Genomic DNA, 19,637 nt, shown 5'->3' on the forward strand with positions numbered 1-19,637 from the left:
AACTAAGTATTAGTAAAGGCAAAAATGTCAAATACATTACATTGGGTTTCAAAACTTAGGAAAAAAACTTAAGTCCTACAAAACTAAATTTGCTGGGATATTTCCATCACCCCCTTTAGAATTTTTTTTTAAATTTCTTTTTAAAGATGGGGTCTTGCTCTATTTCTCAAGCTGGACTCAAATTTTTGGGCTCCAGTGATTCTCCTGCCTCAGCCTCCCATGCAGCTGGGACTACAGGCATGCATAAGTGAGCCCTGCTTGCCCTCACCCTTGAAGTCTCCATGTGCCCTTTCCCAGTCACAACTCCTTTCTTCCACCACGAACTAGACATTGATGCTTAGTGCTTTGTTGCTTTCCTTTATGCTTTACATGTAAGTATGCTTCTCTAAAGATACAGCTTATTCCCTGTTACTGAACTTGATATAAGTGGAGTCACACACACACACATGCACACACACACATCATTCTGTATTTAGATAGCATGCAATCTAAGGCTTGGTTTTGTGATGAAAAAGCTTTAGACATGGAACCAGAGAACTGGGCTTCTAGTCTAGTCTCCTTGAGACCTCGGACAAATCTTTTTACCTTTCTCCATGTAAAATGTTTGGATGTTCTAAGTGTCTTTGAAGCTTTAGAGTACAGAGTTGTTAAGCCTTTCCTATTTGAGTATTGTGTGGCATATGAAAATCAGAGTCAAAGAGAATCCAGAGAAAGGCCTAGGTCTGGCTGGAAATAGACCTCCTCTTCCCCCAAATTAGGCCAATTGTAGTGACGGCAAACAAAGGGTTGTAGAAAAATGAAAGTGATGATCCCACATCACAAATAATTTTCTCATCTCTGATAAGTGCACATTTAGACATATTATTGGCCCTAATTATACTGTACATAGAAGATATTTTCCCCAGGATAAATCATAGCCATAAAGATTGTAATTTCAAGAGTTCAGAGTTCAAATAAGTAATCATATATTAGATATTATAGGTTTTTCTGGAAAGAAACAGTTTTAAACATTTTATTCCATTCTCTCTGTAGATATATTTGTATTTCTACAAATACTGCCTGTGGTAAGTACTGCAGGCTGGCTCACTCACTATCCATTCCCCACTCTTCTTATGGTGGCTTTTGTATTGCAGAGGCTGGAAACTTAAAACATTTCCTAGACTTCTTTGCACATAGAGCTGTGATATGAATTAGGTCTACAATTCGATACACTTATGCAAAACTTAACAAAAAAGAAGTTAAGACATCCTCCTGACCACTTCTGGTGGCATTTCTCTTAGAATGAAGGTCATAGAAACATTTTTCTGCAGCAGTGTTCCATGGTCCATTATTCAGCCTCCTGGAAGACAATATGCAGCTGAGGCCGTTGACAGCAGTAGGTTTTTGACTCCACCTTCTGTCATAGGGTTATGTTCTTGAACTCAGTGTTCCAGTAGTCTTCAGAGGTACTAGCTTCACTGACAGGTTGCTTGGTATTATACTGGGAATCACTTTTGGAAGCTTGGTCTAGAGCCCACTTCTTCAATCCTGACGTGGACTTTTGTAAGCATCCTCTATTAAATAACTTCTTGCTTAAAATACCTAGCATGATTTCTAATTTTTATACTTAATCTGAGCAATACACTTCCTAAATGTTATTTTCAAAAGTCTATTCGTTGTAATGCAAGGTATAAAGTATCATAATTCTATAGAATACTGCATCAAAAGAGGAGTTTTGAAACCAGAAAAACGAAGCTATACCATTTAGTAGCTAACTATTCTAAAGCAAGTTATTTAACTTCTCTGTATCTAAGTTTCTTTATATGTAAAATAGATGTTAATATACTAGTCTTGCAGAGTTATGATAATTAAATGAGGCAACATAAGTAAAGCACTGAGCATAGGTGCATTATATGGTGTTCATTTCTTTCTATCCCTATATTGGACTTCTTTTAGTGATCAAAATGATTAGTAAAATAATTTGGGGGAGAAATTATCTTTAAAGGGCTTTTTATTAAAGAAACGCTCACTTTATAGGAATATAAAGATTTAGTGCTGACTCACAAAGACAAAAGGAATAGCTTTAAATGTAGCTCAAGAGCCAACAGACATCTGTGACGAGCCAGAGCAACTCATAATGGGCACCACCAATCCACATCAACTGGTAGCTCAGGACCAAGATTAGTATTCACTCATTCAACAAATATTTATTAGGCCTCAATATTGCTAGACACTATTTTACTCACTAAGATACAATGTTGAATCACAAGGTCTCTGACTTGTAGCAGCTTGCATTCTATTGGGAGGATAGACATAAAATAAGTCAATACATAATTTCAAATAGTGAGAAGGGTTATAAAGAATAAAGTCCTTCTCCAACTCTCCTTCCCTTACCTTCTTATGTTTCTCTCAGCAGTGTATTATGCTACTTGACTCATCCTCTCTTGCAGCTTCCTTTCATGGGAAGAAAGGCACAGAAAGGTAAAGGTTATGTAGACAATATCAAGAGTCTCTGAGGTAGGTGGGTAATTTCAAGATCTGTAAAAGGTCGAGGGCTCACTACTGTTTCGTGGATGTCAGTGGAAAACACAAGACACCCCGATTAGAGACAAAGGAAGATGTTAAAGAGACAAAGGAAGATGTTGAGCCTGATGTCGGTGCTAGTTTCTCATGTCTCCCAGATCCCACAGGGTCTGAGGGAAAGGGTCCAGGTGGATGCAACATACACAGTGGATTTGTCACAGCAAAGGAATATTGAGCTTGAGGAATTTACTGCTTTACAGTGTGTGGTAAGTCAGTCTGCTCATTGTTTGGGAGAAGACATTACTCGGTTGCTCAAGGCTGCTCCCTGCAAACACAACCCTGAGAGGACACAAGTAAATAATGGTCAGGGCCTTGCATTCTTAGCATACCCAGAAAGAATGTGTAAGGATGCTCAGGGCTTTGACAGACTGATTTTCACAACAGGTTGAGTGGAGAAAAGGATTAAACCCTCATTCATTTATAGTTTTATGCAACCACAATTACAAAATTTTCTCAAGTTTTTAGGATTTAGAACTTTGTCCTACTCCTTTCCAATTTTTCCCCATTAGATATGATCTATTTAGGTCTTTGAGGAGCTCAGACAGACTTAGAGTATCAGTTGACAGAAAAGATAGATTTTCCTATTGTTAGCAAATATAAGCTGAGGCTCTTGTGCACATATAGACTTATCACCAGAAGCATGGTGCTAGACCTCATGCCTTCCAGAAACCTCACCCCAAGCACTCCTTCGAGACCTTTCCTATTCAAAATTACATTGAGTGCTCACTTTAACTTAATCTTCACTGCAAAAATGTATTTCAGTGGGTAGGAAAAATGACAGATATCTATGATATGCTCCCAACCTGGAGCATTCCTTGGGTGGCCGTTGTTCTTGCATCCTGGTAGAAGGGGTTCTTCCTGGATTATCCTCACAGTACACTTTTGTTGAGCTCTCAAGCCATAGATCAATGACAAGGGAGAAAATGGTGAACTTGCTCCATGACAAATCAATGCTGTCCAATTATCTACATGGACTTCCTTCTCCATGCCCCATAGCAGCTGTTTCAAATGTTCTCTCCCCTACTCACCTCTCAATTGCACCCATCTTTCTCTTTCCCAGAGTAAATGGAAGTATCTGGTGAATGCTCTCCCAATATGTCACTACCTGTGGTAATCATACAGCAAGGCTGAAAGATCACTGTTACTACCCCAATATAATATGTTGGAAAATGGAGGCTTAGAGATATTATGTAACTTTCCCAAAGTCACAAAAGCTTTATGTACTGGAGAAGCAATCAGATTTGAACCTCTATGATATGGGTTCTGCCCTCATGTACCTTCCCTTCCCTCTATTTTCAGTGTTCCTACAAAAAGCTCTAGCCTCCTGAGCCCCAGAAACACGTACACTATAGAGAATGTTTGCTTTCACTTTTGGTAGAAAATTTTGTCATAGCGTAAGGATGAAATCTGTAGCAATTTGTTTCCCTAATGACAGAGATAATTGCTCTGATCCAAAGGGAGGATAAAATTTCTCATATCTTTCCCAAATGAAAAGATTGTATCCCAGGATAAGCACCTAGGTTTGTTCTGAAGGTCCTGGGGAAACCAGAATGTCTGTCTGTCTGTCTGTCTATCTATCTATCTATCTATCTATCATCTATCTATCTATCTTTCTAACTATCTGTCATCTATCTCATCTCATCTATTTATCTATCCATCCTATGTATTTATCTAATTTATCTGTATATCTCTATCATCAATTTATCAATTATCTGTCAATCTATTTTCCAGCTTTATTGAGGTATTATTGACAAATAAAAATTGTATATATTTATGGTGTACAACATGAAGTTCTGATACATGTATCCATTATAAAGTGATTACCACAAGTAAGCTTATTAACTGATCCATCACCTCACATAATTACCATTATTTTGTGGATGATGAGAACACTTAAGATCTACCCTCTTAGCAAATTTTCAGTACACAATACAGTATCATTAACTATAGTCACCATGCTGTTTGTTAGCTCTCCAGAATTTATTCAACTAATAATTGAAGGTTTATACCCTTAGACCAAAATCCCCCCATTTCCTCCCAGCCTCTGGCAACCACCATACAACTTTCTATTTCTATGAGTTTGACTTCTTTAGATTCCACATACCAGTATAAGTGAGATCATGAGGTATTTGTCTTCCTGAGTCTGGCTTATGTCACTTAACATAGTGTTCCTCAGGTTCATCTAAGTTGTTGTACGTAATAGGATTTCCTTCCTTTTTAAAGGCTGAATAGTATTCCATTGTTTATATATACCACATTTTCTTTATTCATTTATCTGTTGATGGACACCTAGGTTTATTCCATATCTTGGCTATTGTGAATAATTCTGCAATGAAAATGGGAGTGCAGCTATCTAATGAGATACCACTTCACATCTCTTGGAATGGCTATTATCAGCTTTTGGAGACATAAAGACTCATATGTTAGTAACAATAGGCAAACATACAGCTTTTTCATAAGTGATAGTAAAATCTTATTTCAGTAAAGTAAATAAGTGATCAAGATTATCCAAATTAATTTTCTGAAAAAGAGAAGTTGCTTTGGATATATACACAGGAGTGGGATTGCTGGATAATGTGGTAGTTCTATTTTTAAGTTTTTAAGAACTTCATACTGTTTTCCACAATGGCTTACCAGTCTATAATCCTATAAATAGTGCACAAGGGTTCCTTTTCTCCATTTCTTGGTCAACTCTTATTATTATTTGACATGTTTCTAGTAGCCATCCTAACAGGTATGAGGTAATATCTCATTGTGGCTTTCATTTACATTTGCCTGATGATTAGAAAACTTTTTTTTTTTTTTTTTTTTTTTTTCAGATGGAGTCTTGCTCTGTCACCCAAGCTGGAGGGCAGTGGTGCAACCTCTGCTCGCTGCAACTTCCGCTTCCTGGCTTCAAGCGACTCTCCTGCCTCAGCCTCCACAGTAGCTGGGATTATACGCACCTCCCACTACACATGGCTAATTTTCATATTTTTAGTAGAGAAGGGATTTCACCAGTGATCTGCCCACCTCAGCCTCTCAAAGTGCTGGGATTACAGGCAGAAGCCACAGTGCCTGACCTAGAGCACCTTTTAATATTAACTGTGGGCCATTTGTATGTCTTCTTTGAAAAAATGTTTATCCAGGTGATTTGTTCATTTTAAGATTGGGCTATTTATTTATTTACTATTGAATTATGTGGGTTCATTATATATTTTGGATATTAGTCCTTTAACAAATATGTGGTTTGCAAATATTAGGTCGGTGCAAAAGTAATTGCGTTTTTTTTTTTTTTTTGCCATTACCTTTAAAAAATCGCAGTTGCCATTACCTGCAAAAACCGCAAATACTTTTGCACCCGCCTAGTATTTTCTATCAGCTGGGTGGTTGCCTTCTGTATTTGTTTGCTAGGGATGGCATAACAAAATACCAAGGACTGGCTAACTTAAACAACAGAAATTTATTTTCTCAGTCTGGAGGCTAGAAGTCCAAGATCAAAGTGTCAGCGGGTTTGGTTTCTCCTGAGGCCTCTCTCCTTGGCTTGCAGATGGCTGCCATCCCAATCTGTCCTCACATGGTCTTTTCTCTGTGTGCATGTATCCCTGGTCTCTCTCTCTTCTCATAAGGACACCAGTCAGATTGGATTAGGGCCTTACTAACAGCTTCATTTTAACTTAATCGCCTTTTTAACTTAATCTCCTCTTTAAAGACCTTATCTCTAAATACTATTACACTCTGAGGTACTGGGGGTTGGGACTTCAACATGTGTATTTTAAAGAGAAACATTCAGCCTGTACCACTTTCCTTCCAGGGCCACATGATTGGTATGACCAGTCCCTGCAACAATCACTTTGCCCCTTTTCCCCCAAATCCTAACCATTGCTAACCCACACCATCTGTTTGGATTCATCTCTCAGTGACTCAGTGGTTTTGTCCTCATATAGCTTACACCATCCTAGAACATATCCCACATCTGAAGTGACCACTTTAGAGTTGTCATCTCATACTCAAGATCATTATCTCCTTCTCTCTAGTTCAAATATATATTATTAAGGCACCTAAAATACTTACTAATTCCTGCTTATCAGGTCCAGTCAGCATAATGATGTCAATGTAGTGGACCAGTGTGTATTTTATGGTATGTCAAGACAATCAACGTCTCTGTGGACTATATTAAGGTGAATTGACATACCCCCAAGACAATACTGTGAAGGTATCCTGTTGGCCCTAACAGGAGAAAGCCAACTGCTTCTGGTGGTTTTACAAATAGATATAGAGAAAACAGCATTAGCCACATCAGTAGCTATATACCAAGTGCCAAGTGCTGTGTTGATTTTTTTCAGTAAAAATAATACATTTGAGACAGCAGCAGCAATTGGAATCACTTCCTGATTAAGTTTATGAGTCCACAGTTATTCTACTAGATTTATTCTGCACTGGTGAATTAAATGAGAGTAAGTATCACCACCCCTACTCCTTCTAAGACTTTTATGATAGCACTGATTCCTGCAATTCCTCCCAGCCATGCAGTGTTGTGTCTAGTGAGCTAAGTGGAAGCTCCAAGAGCTGGAGCTTCCATTTAGCTCTCCCTAATAATGGCCCTCATTCTATGGCTAAATCCCAATGTGGGGATCCTGTCAGTTGCTAAGTATGTCTATTACAATTACTAGATTGGTACAAAAGTAATTGCTTTTTTTGCCATTAAAATTATGCCGTTAATATGTATTCCAATTACACTGGGAAAGTAGCCACGTAGTTGGTATGTGGATTAACAGTGGTGATTTCTGTCCCCAGGAATTAGCATCAACTCAGAGCCAGTGTTTAGTAAACCTCAAATGATCTGTGTATTTCCTTTTCGCCAATGCAGTGTCACTAGTAAATGGCCACGTCATTTTTGGGAAAGCTTGAAAGAATTTGCCATGTGTACTGTAGCCAAGGTGCAATATCCTTCTTAAAGAGGACACAGATTCTCTTTCAACCAAGGGACTATGGGTCTGTGAATTGACTTAGGTCTGAGAACTGAGAGACTGTGAGTATCCACTGTGGTCACTCAAGTCAGGTTTTGGCTACCTGACCTAGATCTTTTTACCTGTTATAAATATCAAGCAATAATCTATTTCAACTGCCTATTTTGTTCTCAGAGCAGCTCCGTAAGCCAAGGCAGTCTGATTTCCTCCTGCCCTTTAAGGTAGATGTGCCCACCTTGTCTTTGTTGGTTATGTGCTGCCTGGCCTCTGCTATTCTGAGATCGTGTCATCCCCATTGAAATCAGGGAGCCCATCTAGATAGTGGCATCCTCTATAGTCAAGGTTTTCAAGCAAGGCTAGTCTCTTTAGACACTGGAGGGCAACCTACTTCCACTGATAAGAGAAAGAGTTGGAGTGTTTAAGATTGTCGGTTTCATCTGGGTCCAACCCATTTCAAGTATTGAGATTCTATTATTAAAAAATAACACCATTTTACACGAAAAACTCAGAATGTGTGTGAATTTAATAGCAGTTATAATTCAGTAACATGAAAATTAAAATTTTGTTTGATTCTCAGCATAATTCTTGTTGCTACAATAAACCAGAGCTTTTAGAATTCTACAGAATATCTCTGGTTCTCATACCATAACTCTGAGAGTTAAAAAACCTGTGCTTGTCATTTCTCTTTATAACCACTCAAAAGCATGCAAAAGAATGCATCCCACACCAGTCTTTCTAGTCACCTTTATAACCATAGCAGTCAAGTGTAGCAGCCACTTGGGGCCCCAAGGCACAGGCTTCAGTTGGCACTTCATCAGGATCAACCACAGTTAATTGCTTAATTGAGATGCCCAGCATGTCATGAATTACATTTCCCTTTGGCAAGGAGCTCAAGCTCAAAACCTCAATCAAACTGACCTTTAATCCCATCTTTGCAGGTCTATTTCTTGGGACTACTCCCGGGACAGGGAAGGCTTAATAAAAAGAATTGTTAACTATAATAGAGGATTAGAGTAATGAAGGATTCACTAGCAAGAGGAGAACTTTAAAGAATATAGCAACAGCAGCTATAAGGAGTTAATCTTATAACTAACTCTTGGGCTGAAAGACAGAGTGCCCAATGAAGAACCTCCCCAATTCCTCCCAGGGCTAAGATCTAGACCTTTTTGGAGAGGGCATGACCTGGCTCACTGAATGGCAGAGAAGTCACCATTGGGCTACGTCTGCAAAGCTCGTGGAAGATGTGCCCTCTGCAACTTGCTGCAAATGCCTCTAGGGTGCCAGGGAAGTTATTCATGGGGTAGTGTCTTACCTCCTCTACAAAGCTCCTAGAGTTGGGCATGTGAGAGGAAATTGCTTATTACTAAGCACTATAGGACCTTGGCAGTGGAGAAAGCCAGGTATGCTGCAAAAGCCTGTCAATACACAGAAACCAGGAAGCAAAATCCTTTTTTTCCTGTAATGTCTCTTCAGCGCCCTCTACTGATAAAACTTCAGTCCCAGAAGGCAAACAAAAAACTGTTTAAAAGGCTCAGATCCGTTTTTACAGTGCAGTCAAAAAGGGCGAATTTGGAGCTGAGAGGCAATAAATCAATAACTGGCAGAAGCATCACTTCTCAGATTACACTCATGGATTTCGTAGTCAGATGTTTCTACATGTGCCTTGACGGCCCTTTGTCACTCTCCTTTCCCCCAGGTTTTAACAGGCTGTCACCAAAGGAGGAAATAGTGAGCCCGAAGAGAATGTGCAAGCCCTCTTCCTCCAGCCCTTCACTAAGTACTCTTCCAGGCACGCCAGGCCCGAGTGTCCTAGGATAGGAAACCTAGGCAACAAAGGGAAGTGGGGTGTAAGCTCAACCCCTGTTGGACCTGGGGGTGCTGGCGCCTGAACGCCCCCGAAGGCCTCAACTCCCACAAAGCTGCCTGCCAGCTCGCAAGAGCTCTGTGAGGTCTTCCTACCGCCGGGACACTGGGAGGCGGGCGCGGGGCGGGCCCGGCGGGCGACGCGCTGTGATTGGGCGTCGGGGGGCCCGCCCCCTCACCTCGGAGCGTCGGGAGGGGGCGGGGCCAGCTGCCAGCTCGGCTCAGGGGCTGAGGGCGCCTATTGACCCAGCGGCCGCCGCGCCGCCGCTGTCTTCTCCTGCTCGTGGCGGGCGGTGGTGGAGCACCAAGTGGCGCTGGAGAACCGGCGCTTCCTTTCGCCGCTTCCGCCGCCATCTCGGCGTTTGTGGGGCGGGAAAGAGGGAGGGGGCTAGCGGCTGCAGCTGGAGCGGGCTTCTCTCCGGGGACCTTTCCTCCCTGCTCTCCTTTTCCTTCTCGCATTGCCGCCGCCCGCCCCCTGCGTCTCCCCGCGGAGCCTGGGTCCGGGAGGGGGAAGGTAGGGGCGGCGGGGGGCGGGAGAGGCTGGCGAGCGGACGCTAGCTCTGAGGAAACTCATCAATCCGTGAGCCCCGGAGTCCGGGGTGCACACCGGCCCAGCCGCGGCGGCGGCGGCGGCGGCGGCGGCGGCGGCGGCAGCTGCAGGAAGGGGCTCAGTCGCGGTAGGCGGGGGCGGTGCCGCGGGGGCGGGCCCGACCGTCCCGGCTAGAAGTTGTAGGGCTTGGTTCCTCGCGACCCTGTTCCTTTCCCCTCCGCTTCTCTGACCTAGCTGCGCGGCCCCGGCCCGGGAGCTGCCGAACCCGCGCCTCCCCTGGGTGAGGAGGACACGCCTGCCCTCGTCGAGAAAACTTTTCCTGCCGACTCAGTTGGGGCGGCGGTGGCAGGAAGTGCGGGCAGCGACCTCTCCTCCGCCTGCCCCGCGCGCCCTGCCGGAGGTCAGCGCTGAGCTTGCGATCAAGTTTGTGGGGGCCCCCCTTTCCAGTTGCCGGCGATTCTCGCCTCTAGAGGGGCGCCCGACCCCGGGGAGGGCGGCAGGCCAGGGCGAAGGCCAAGGGCGTGTGGTGGCGCCGGTGACTAGGTGCGGAGCAAGGCGGGGACTCGCACCCGCGTCCGAGAGCGCGGAGGTCGCGCAGTCCGGGAGAAGGGAGCCTCCGGCGGCTGCTTCCTAGAGTCCACAGTACGCTGTCTCCTTTGGCTGAGGACAGTGTCCTGGCCCCGAGTCTATCGAGGAAAATGAAGTTAAGCCGCCAGTTCACCGTGTTCGGCAGTGCGATCTTCTGTGTGGTGATTTTCTCGCTCTACCTGATGCTGGACCGGGGTCACTTAGACTACCCCAGGAACCCGCGCCGCGAGGGCTCCTTCCCTCAGGTAAGCACCTGGGAAAGGGGCGCGGGGCTCCGAGGGGCCAGGCGTGCGGGCCCCTGGTTAGCAGCTGCTACCCGACCTCTTCCTCCCGCCGCGGCCCCACACCCGTGCTGGGCGAGGCCAGGCCGGGGGAGGGTCCCAGCCGCCTCCAGCCGGGGCTCTGTAGCTCTCGGACGGCAATGACCACCTCCTGGGAGCCATCTCGCCCGGGCGCGCCGAGTTAACAAAAGTGCTGGGCGGCGTGCGGCGGCGGCGGCGGCGGCATCGCGCTCAGGGAAGTGGCCATGTTCCGGCGTTCGCACCCGGCCTGTTGGGGTGGCTTCGGGCACCTGCTGGCGGGGGAACGGGCGCGGCGTGAGGCGCTCCCCGCCAGCTCGGGTCCCGCGTATCGCGGTGGGGTCGTTCTCGGCTCTCACAGGGTTAAGCTGCCCGCACCAGCCCGGACCCCTGAGCGCACCGAGTCGCGGAAATGGATCAAACCGAACCCACCTAGGCTTTTTTTTTTTTCTTTTTCTTCCCCGCTGCCTCTGAAGAGAGAGAAGTTTATTTCGTGTTGCGGCCCTTTTAGATGTGAATCTCTAGGTTGATTTTAGTGTCGTCATTCTTCAGCTGTTACATCTGGTTTGTTTGTGGCAGACAGGGGGAACCGAGTGGGGAAGCGCGTGTTATACTCCGGCCGAAAGCTGTGGGGCGCTCAGTCCTGCGTCCAGTGGTTAAATTGGTAAATGAGTTGGGAAGACGACCCATCCAAAGTCTTATTTAAAGTTACCAAAAAAAGCAAAGCGGACACAGTCTGTTCCCTTTGGAAGGGTACCCACCGCGCGGCATGTGCGAGTTCAGTTTCAAGTTATTTGCCAATAACCTGTGCACTTCAGAAATTGCGGTGAAACTGGGTGTTGTGTAGTGTGCTCTGTAACGAATGAACCTGAAGAACTCAAATCCTGACAGGGCAATCTAACTGTTCCTACCTGACTTACGAGAAAGAGAAGCCTAGACGTGAAGTTGATATATATTTTTTTCTCTTTTGTGATAACTTAAATGACCAAAGAATATCCTTGCCATTTTTTTGTGTGTTATGCTAGAGCAAATGGCTTGAATTTAATTGAGATTAAAGTAAAAACTTTACTGGAATTATTTTGAAAGTGAAAAAAGACCCTTTTATGGATGCTGTCATCAATACAGAGCACTCAACATGTTTTGTCGGTGAGAGGTTTTAAAAATCTTGCTGCAGAGAGATGTATCAAAATTTTAAAAGCCTCTGCTTCCCCTAGGTAGTATGACAGAGAAAATAGAAACAAGCACTGTGGGCATCTTTAAATCTTGAGCTCAGAGCTTGTCCAGTGCTTCTTGATGAGGTTGAAGAAAACAGTTGGAAAAAGGTAAGGAGTTTTAAGCTTAGCTTAATATGTTGTGTAATTTTGGGGTTGAAATTACTGTAATTTTATTCCCTCCAGTAACCTCATTTTCAGATTTTCCTCCATTACAGGAAAATCATAAAAAGTGATATATTTCACTTAAAGTGTTTTCTTAAATAATGTCCTTTGGCTTTGGCTTGATGATCACTTGAAAATGATTTATGCAAACATCTGGACCTGGGTTTTCTGGCAACCTTGACATTTTCTCTGTTTCTAAAGACATGAGTGACTCATTCAGTTACTGAGAAATCTTAGGCAAAGCTAATTCCAATATTGTAATATCTGTCCTTAGTCCTCAATGAGAGGCTGAAGTTCTGCTTTAAGTGTAAAGCATTTGATGAAAGGTGAAAGTGGCTGCTGGAGGGGAAGGCTGTTGGTACTCAATTGGGAGGTGGAACATTTTGTATTTAAGATTGCCTTTCTCAGATTTTCTGTACTGGATTTTCACTGCAGAAGGTATTCTTTAAGTGCTTGGAGGGCCACTGAATCCCCAAGCAGATAGACATTCTAAGACCCCTTTGTAAGCTTAACCATTATGTGTGTGACATTAGCCTTCCTATCTTACAGGGTAAAACTTAAGTGGCGAGGGAACTGAGGCACGGAGAGATTAATTAGCTTGCCCAAGATCACACAGCTGCAAGCTGAGAGTTGAACAGGTAGCCTTTGTAGTCCAGGCTCCCAGCCACTATGTTGTATTGCCTCTTAGGAATCTGTTGCCTACTGTTTAGGCTGCCATCTGCTTATGGAAAGATCTGATGTAAAATATAGAGCAGTGATCCTCAACCTTTTTGGTACCAGGGACTAGTTTCCTGGAAGACAGTTTTTCCATAGACAGGGGTGGGGATGGGGGGAGTCGGGGGTTTTGGAGGATGGTTTGGGGATGAAGCTGTTCCACCTCAAATCATCAGGCATTAGATTCTCATAAGGACCATGCAACCTAGATCCCTGGCATGCGCAGTTCACAATAAGGTTCATGCTCCTATGAGAATCTAATGCTGCTGCTGATCTGACAGGAGGCGGAGCTCAGGCGGTAATGCTTGCTGACCTGCTATGCCACTCACCTCCTGCTGTGTGGCCTGGTTCCTAACAGGTCCACGGCCCTGGGGTTGGGTGCCCCTGATATAGAGCATGTTGCTCTCTGGTACCTTAGCTTATGACTAAAGGAACTTTTATTCTGAAGCCATAATGAATATGGTCCTTTTTCTGAAACATTTACTGCTAGAGATTTATACCTTCCCAGAATGTCTTTGAGCTCATTTCAGAGCTAAACGTTATAATGAAAACCGTTAGGTAGTCCAGCATCCAGAACTTGAGTTGATTCTTTTTTTTTTTCACTGCTTCTAACTTATTCTTAATAACACCAAACATAGCAAAAGGAGGTTGCAATACATTTCTTTGGCAAGTTTGGGTATTGAATTCTTGAGTTTTAGTAGAGCCAAGCAGGTTGGTCACTATGTGTCATTTTTTGGTGTCTAGTAGAACGGTTTATTTAGATAGGTATTGGGTTCCTCTAAGTTGCCCATTTAGTTGGTTTCAGTTGATATGGAACCTTCACAAGGCTTTAGGTCTATCTTGTAAACACGATATTTTTAAAGACCATCCTAGATTGAGAGCAATCTGTTTGTTGTTTTTTCGGAGAGGGGGCTTTGTTCTTTTTCTCTTCTCTCACAACTCTGTGTTTTCCACCATTTGGCTGGACTCTGGGGCAAGAGTGGGCTGGCCGAGGGTGCTCCAGTTTCTCTCATCCCGGAGCAGCTGCCTGTTTCTGAGTTGTTCTTTGGGAGTCTATCCTGAAGCACTCCGAAGCCTTCCTTCTGCTTCTGGGAGGAATTCCTTGGAGGACTAGAGGCGACAGGGGGCCTAATCTGTTGAAACTTGTGTGTGTATTTCAGGGTTAATAAATCTCAGCTAAGAAAATTAATAAAAATTCCACTGTGAATGAGAGGTTGGTCAGAGACTAATGTCCTGAAAATGCTTTATGATAACCTGGAAGAATTTGAGCAGATGGAAAGGAGAAACTCTGTTAAGGTCTCCCTGAAATTAGTCATCACTTCTTACAAGCAGATTTCACAAGTTGCTTACTATCTATGGTGTGTATAATAGGGTTGTCTTATTAATTAGTCTGGTGTTCGGATCTACAGAAATAAATTGAGTCAGGTTTTGTATAACAAGTGATCACTCTTTAAATAATTAGTGTAGCGTATGACCGTAGAGATTAATATTAACTCTTAAAATATGGAAATTGAGACTCTGATGGAAGATGTGAAAGTGAAGTTAAAACTATCTTTTTGCCTATGTAACATCTATCAAGTGAGAAAGTGAGAAAGCCTTTAAATAAGCATTTGATTGAAAGCCATTAGAAAGTGAGAACTTGTATACCTTTTTTTTTTTTTTCTTTGGGACAGGGTTTTGCTGTGTCATCCAGGCTGGAGGGCAGTGATGGAATCACAGCTTACTGCAGTGGCCTTGAATTCTTGGGCCCAAGCCATTCTCCCACCTCAGCCTTCTGAGTAGCTGGGACTACAGGTGTGTATGCCACTGTGCCCAGCCAGTTTTAAAATTTTTATTTTGTAGAGACGGGGTCTTACTGTGTTGACCAACTGGTTCCAAATTCTTGGCCTTAAGCTATTCTCTTGCCTCAGCCTTCCAAAGTGCTGGGATTATAGGTGTGATTCACTGCTCCCAGTTGCCCTTTTTTTTTTTTTTTTTTAACTTACTGTAATACACATACAGAAATGTGCTTACATACTTTACATCAGTAGTACTTAAGAGTCCAGCATAGTATATGTTATTAATGAAAGTTGACCCATGGCAATACGTATAACTAGGACTTTGATTCCCCAGTTTTTTTCTTGCTTTCATAAATCTGTAAATCTTACTTAAGAATGACATATAAGGAAAATATGATCTCCTTCCCCTTCCTTGAGTGCAGTGTATTTATAAACAATAGCACTTGGTGCTGGGGTTTGTTCACGTTTGTATGAGGGAGATTGTCTTATTTTCTGGGATATAATGCTGAGATCTGTGCTTTTTGGGAAGTGATGGAACTTTGATAGTGCATCCAGCATTTAGGAATGCAAGAACAAACATTAGAGCCTTTTGAGGATGGTATCCTCTAACTCCTCTTCAGTCCAACAGCCCTGTGGGACTCTTCCTGATCAGCATTTTTTTCGCTAAGACCCAAACTTATTTCCTGTAAACCAGCTGGGCCAGATACTCATGACTGTCTGTGGTCCGAAGATAGTAGTTTATGTTTTTTTTTTTAATTGAATTGGGTGTGTTGTTCCCAGATGAACGCTGTTATCAGGGCCTAAACAAATATTTTTGTCAGGGAGATGTCACAATTGTATTACTGGAAGGGGATTTTCTCTCTTAGCTTTTAATTTGCATTAAGAGGTGTCTGGGCTGTGGGCAAAATAGTGGCTAAAATGACCACTTTTATTTGTTTTTGAGTCTGCTATTGCTTTTTGTGATAACTGAAAACTTTAGTTTTTTTTTGAAGGACTGAAGTGTTGAGAGTTTCCTGGAATGAGTGGTTCACTAGCTGTTGCTGATCACTTGGTTTATTCTTAGCTGTTTTTTGCATTCAGGAGTCTTAGTTTTCCCTTGTTCTCCAACTTCTGTAATCTTTAAGAAAATGAAAGGATATTTAGCAGCTCTGATGACCTGTGTTTGCTGGATTGTAAAGTCCTTATTGCATTTTTTATCCCTTCTGTCTTGGTAAAAGTTCCTGATAGCAGCAGCTTTTATAAAAGTTTGAGCAGAACTAAGGCAAGGAGGAAGAACTCTAAAGTAGTGATTTTTGCTTCTCAGTTGTTATTAGTAGGTTAATCAGGAGAGGAAGTAGGACATTTTAATTAAAATGGGTTTCTGTTTCAGTTATCAAGCCAAGCTGCTATTTTTAAGGTTGAAACCATGTTTAAATTCAGACAGGTTTGAGGATTAATTGTACTGAAATGGAGCTCACATCTAGTGCTTTAGTGAGTATAGCTAAATGTGCCTATAATAGAGAGGAAGTAAATCATTTGGTTTGATGAACTCTGTCACTTGAGGTCATATCATAGCTTTTCTGAAAGAGTGCCCTGTTTAAGGTAATTATATTTTATGCAGACAGGTGGATAGTAGGTATCTAGTAAATATCTTTTTTTTTTTTTTTTTTGAGAGGGAGTCTCACTATGTCGCCAGGCTGGAGTGCAGTGGTGCAATCTTGGCTCACTGCAATCTCCACCTCCCGGGTTCAAGCAAGTCTCCTGCCTCAGCCTCCCGAGTAGCTGGGATTACAGGCACACGCCACCACGCCCAGCTAATTTTTGTATTTTTAGTAGAGACGGGGTTTCACCATGTTGGCCAGGATGGTCTCGATCTCCTGACCTCGTGATCTGCCTGCCTCGACCTCCCAACGTGTTGGGATTACAGGCATGAGCCTCTGAGCCTGGTTGGTATCTCTTAAATATCTTACTGTTAAATTTCTAAATCTAACGTACTGTTTTCTAAAGAATAGATCAACTTTAAAGTACTTTAGTTTAAAACTGGACGTACTCTACCATTTGCTGCCTCTATCCAGGCTTTGTAACCTTTTTGCTGTTGACATTTTGGGCCAGAGAATTCTTTCGTGTTAAGGGCTGTCCTGTGCATTGTAGGGTGTCTAGCAGCATCCTTGCTGTCTACCTGATATCTGCCAACATCACCGTTCTCTCTCTGTACCCCTAGTTGTAGGAACCAATAATGTCTCCAGACACTGCTCTCAGTATCCTCTGGGAGTGGGAATCATCCCTGTTGAAACTGTGTTGGCTGTGGCCTATTCTTTATACCTAGTACATGTCGTTAGCACTTCTGTGTTTTAGGAAGGAGTGATCAAAAGGCTGAAGCTCAGAAAGCCAATTAGCATTTTTTGATGGGTGAACTCTATTCTTTCTCAGGATGCCTAAAATTCACTTACACATTTAGGATTCTAAATTGTAATATGTTACAAAAAATTACAAGGATAGATTATGTTCATATGTAAGTTAAAGGAAAAAATGGAAGATTCTTATAATGGAACTTAAAAAAATTCTTTTCCAATTGGACATATGTATTCTGAGAAAAACATTAGGGTCAGGTCATAGTAAATAGATCGTCTTTTACTTTCTTCCAGCTGAATTAGAGGTTGGCACTTATCCAGATTTATTCCTCTTGCCTTTTAGCATAGGAAGATAAGATATATTGATTAATAAGGTAATATAAAAATTATCTGCAAAAATGTTTTGAAATGTCTGCAGTTTTCTCAGGCAGACTGTTTACTTTTCAGTGTATTGTTTTTATTTCTGTTAATTTTGATGATTCTGGTTACAACATTTTAAATATCTTCTTGAGATGGGAAAAAGCAGGGAAAGAAACTGGAAAATAAGGAGAGTGGATAGAGACTTTCCTCCTGATCATTTCATTTTGTCCTCTAAATAGCATTTTTTACGAAAGTGGGATGGAGGTGGGAGGGCAGGGAAAGAATGAAGTTCTTGACAAATAATCTTCCTTCTTTCGTCTGCAAGGCCTCTGGTTTTGAACTCTGCTAAGTCAGCTAACTATGAGTGAAATCTGCCTGCTACCTATCTTTATAGGGCCATGTGCTAAGAATGGTTTTTACATTTTTAAATGGTTTAATAATGTTTCATGACATAGCCATGATCATTCATCTACCAATTGTCTCTGGCCACTTTCACACAACAGTGGCATAGTTTAGTAGTTAAGACAGAAACTGGCTCACAAAACCTAAAATATTTACTATCTGGCCCTTTTCAGAGTTTGCCAATCCCTAGTTTAAAGTATATTTCTCTATTGTTAATATTGGAGGCAAATAGTATTGTTAGATCTGTTAAAGTAGATGTGAGTTAATTAAAGACAAACAAAATTCTCGTAAATTGGTTATTAGATAAGCATTGGTCATACTTTGTGTTTTTAGAGAGTGGTTTAAAACTTGTGTTATCTACATGTTTCATAGATTTCCAGGTATCCTTGGGGAACTTTGATGCTAGAGCGTCGACATGTTTGATGAGTTTGTTTCTCTTCTTTCACCTGCAGGTTTTGCACTAGTCGGACTGCTCTGGGAAGGAAGGTTCTGGGCCATGAACTAGGCAAAATTGATCCATAGCTTCAAGACTGAAAACCATGACTTTATGACTTTTTGGATCTGCTGTAATTCACAGATGGGCCTAATTCTGAGCCCAGTCTGATTGCTTGGGTTAGTTAGTCCTGAGAAGGGAGAGCTCAGGTATAGGTATCTTCTTCATAAGCTGTAAATAGAAGATGAAACTCAGCCAGTCTCTGGGATCCTGAGTGTTGCTCAGCTTGGAGGCAGGGTACTTTCAGGTTGTCAGCAGAGGTACTGGCCTGCTCTTCTGCTTATCAAAGAGCAATTCTTGCTAATTTTCATCATTTTCCTCACTTTTAAAGATTATATGTCACTTTCTTTGCTGTGACACAGGCCAACACCCCATTTGTGTCCTCACAGATTTTAGTATCATCTTTAAATTGCAGTATACTTAGTCTGAACAAAATGGGGGTAATGCGTCTCATTGAGTAGTAGTATGGTTAGTGTTAAGTAGAGTTTTTTAAGTATTTTTTTTTTTTGCCTTTAAAAATGTATGCATTTGTGTGTTTTTCACATGTAAATGGATTTACCACTGGCCTTCTTTGCAGGTGGTGCCTTTGGAAGTCCAGAGAAATTAAATGCTTTTTCCAAGAGCAGAGAAGACTCCAAATTTGACCCTGTCCTATGTTCTTGCTGGTGCACTTCATTGGCTTCAGTGAGGAGTCCAGAGAGCTGGGACTTTACCAATGATTTTTTTTTTCTTTTAAACATGTAAAAGGTATAAATGCACATAGAAATATATCAAATGATATAGAAAGGTACACATTGACAATAGAATCCCGCTCCCTTTTTTCCCCACCTTTAGTCCACTCTTCTCTGAGTCCCACTTCTGACCATTTCTTTATGTTCCATGTGTGGTTCCTTCTTTAAATATATGCATATACCTCTGTTTTGATTTTTGTTTCAATTTTGAGCTATTGTTTCCCTTTATAAGAGATGAAGAATTTAACTCAATACCCCCTGCTCTTCCCAGTTTTTAAAAAAGTTTTGTATTCAATTTCTGTTTGATATACATTAACAACTTTCAATGATGTAATTGCATTTGTTTTCTTGATTCATCAACTTTAGGCCTAAAGCGACTCCCCACTCTGTCAGTCAAGGAATTTGGTACTTCTCAGCCTTCTCCCACTCATTTGTTCTTCCTTCTCATTTCTCACCCTCCCTCAGCTATCAGTTTTTTTACATCAACATACCTTATATCATCTACATTTCATTCTGTGACTGAATGTGTTATGTGCTCTGACTATAGGTTGGTTACAAAAATTGAAAACCAGTAAACAAGGTTACGGAATTTTAGGTAGGAGGAATAAGTTCAAGAGATCTATTGTACAACATACTGATTAT

The 19,637-nt window shown here is 42.2% G+C and overlaps 2 protein-coding genes across 2 annotated transcripts in view; one reads left to right on the top strand and one right to left on the bottom strand.

The window, feature by feature from the left end:
- Positions 1–9,523: 9,523 nt before the first annotated feature.
- The window catches only part of MAN2A1 (mannosidase alpha class 2A member 1), a 179,050-nt gene continuing 168,936 nt past the window's right edge, over positions 9,524–19,637 (top strand). The window contains exon 1 of the mRNA XM_054487726.2: positions 9,524–10,757. Coding sequence (XP_054343701.1) covers positions 10,623–10,757 — 135 coding nt within the window. The 5' untranslated portion in view covers positions 9,524–10,622. The remainder of the gene's footprint in view (positions 10,758–19,637) is intronic.
- On the bottom strand, positions 9,596–9,948 carry LOC129036495 (uncharacterized). Its single transcript, XM_054487729.2, is given in 2 exon segments — positions 9,596–9,798; positions 9,801–9,948. Coding segments are annotated over 2 exon segments (351 nt in total).

Source organism: Pongo pygmaeus, chromosome 4 (genome assembly GCF_028885625.2).
Source record: "Pongo pygmaeus isolate AG05252 chromosome 4, NHGRI_mPonPyg2-v2.0_pri, whole genome shotgun sequence".
NCBI classification, from domain to species: domain Eukaryota; kingdom Metazoa; phylum Chordata; class Mammalia; order Primates; family Hominidae; genus Pongo; species Pongo pygmaeus.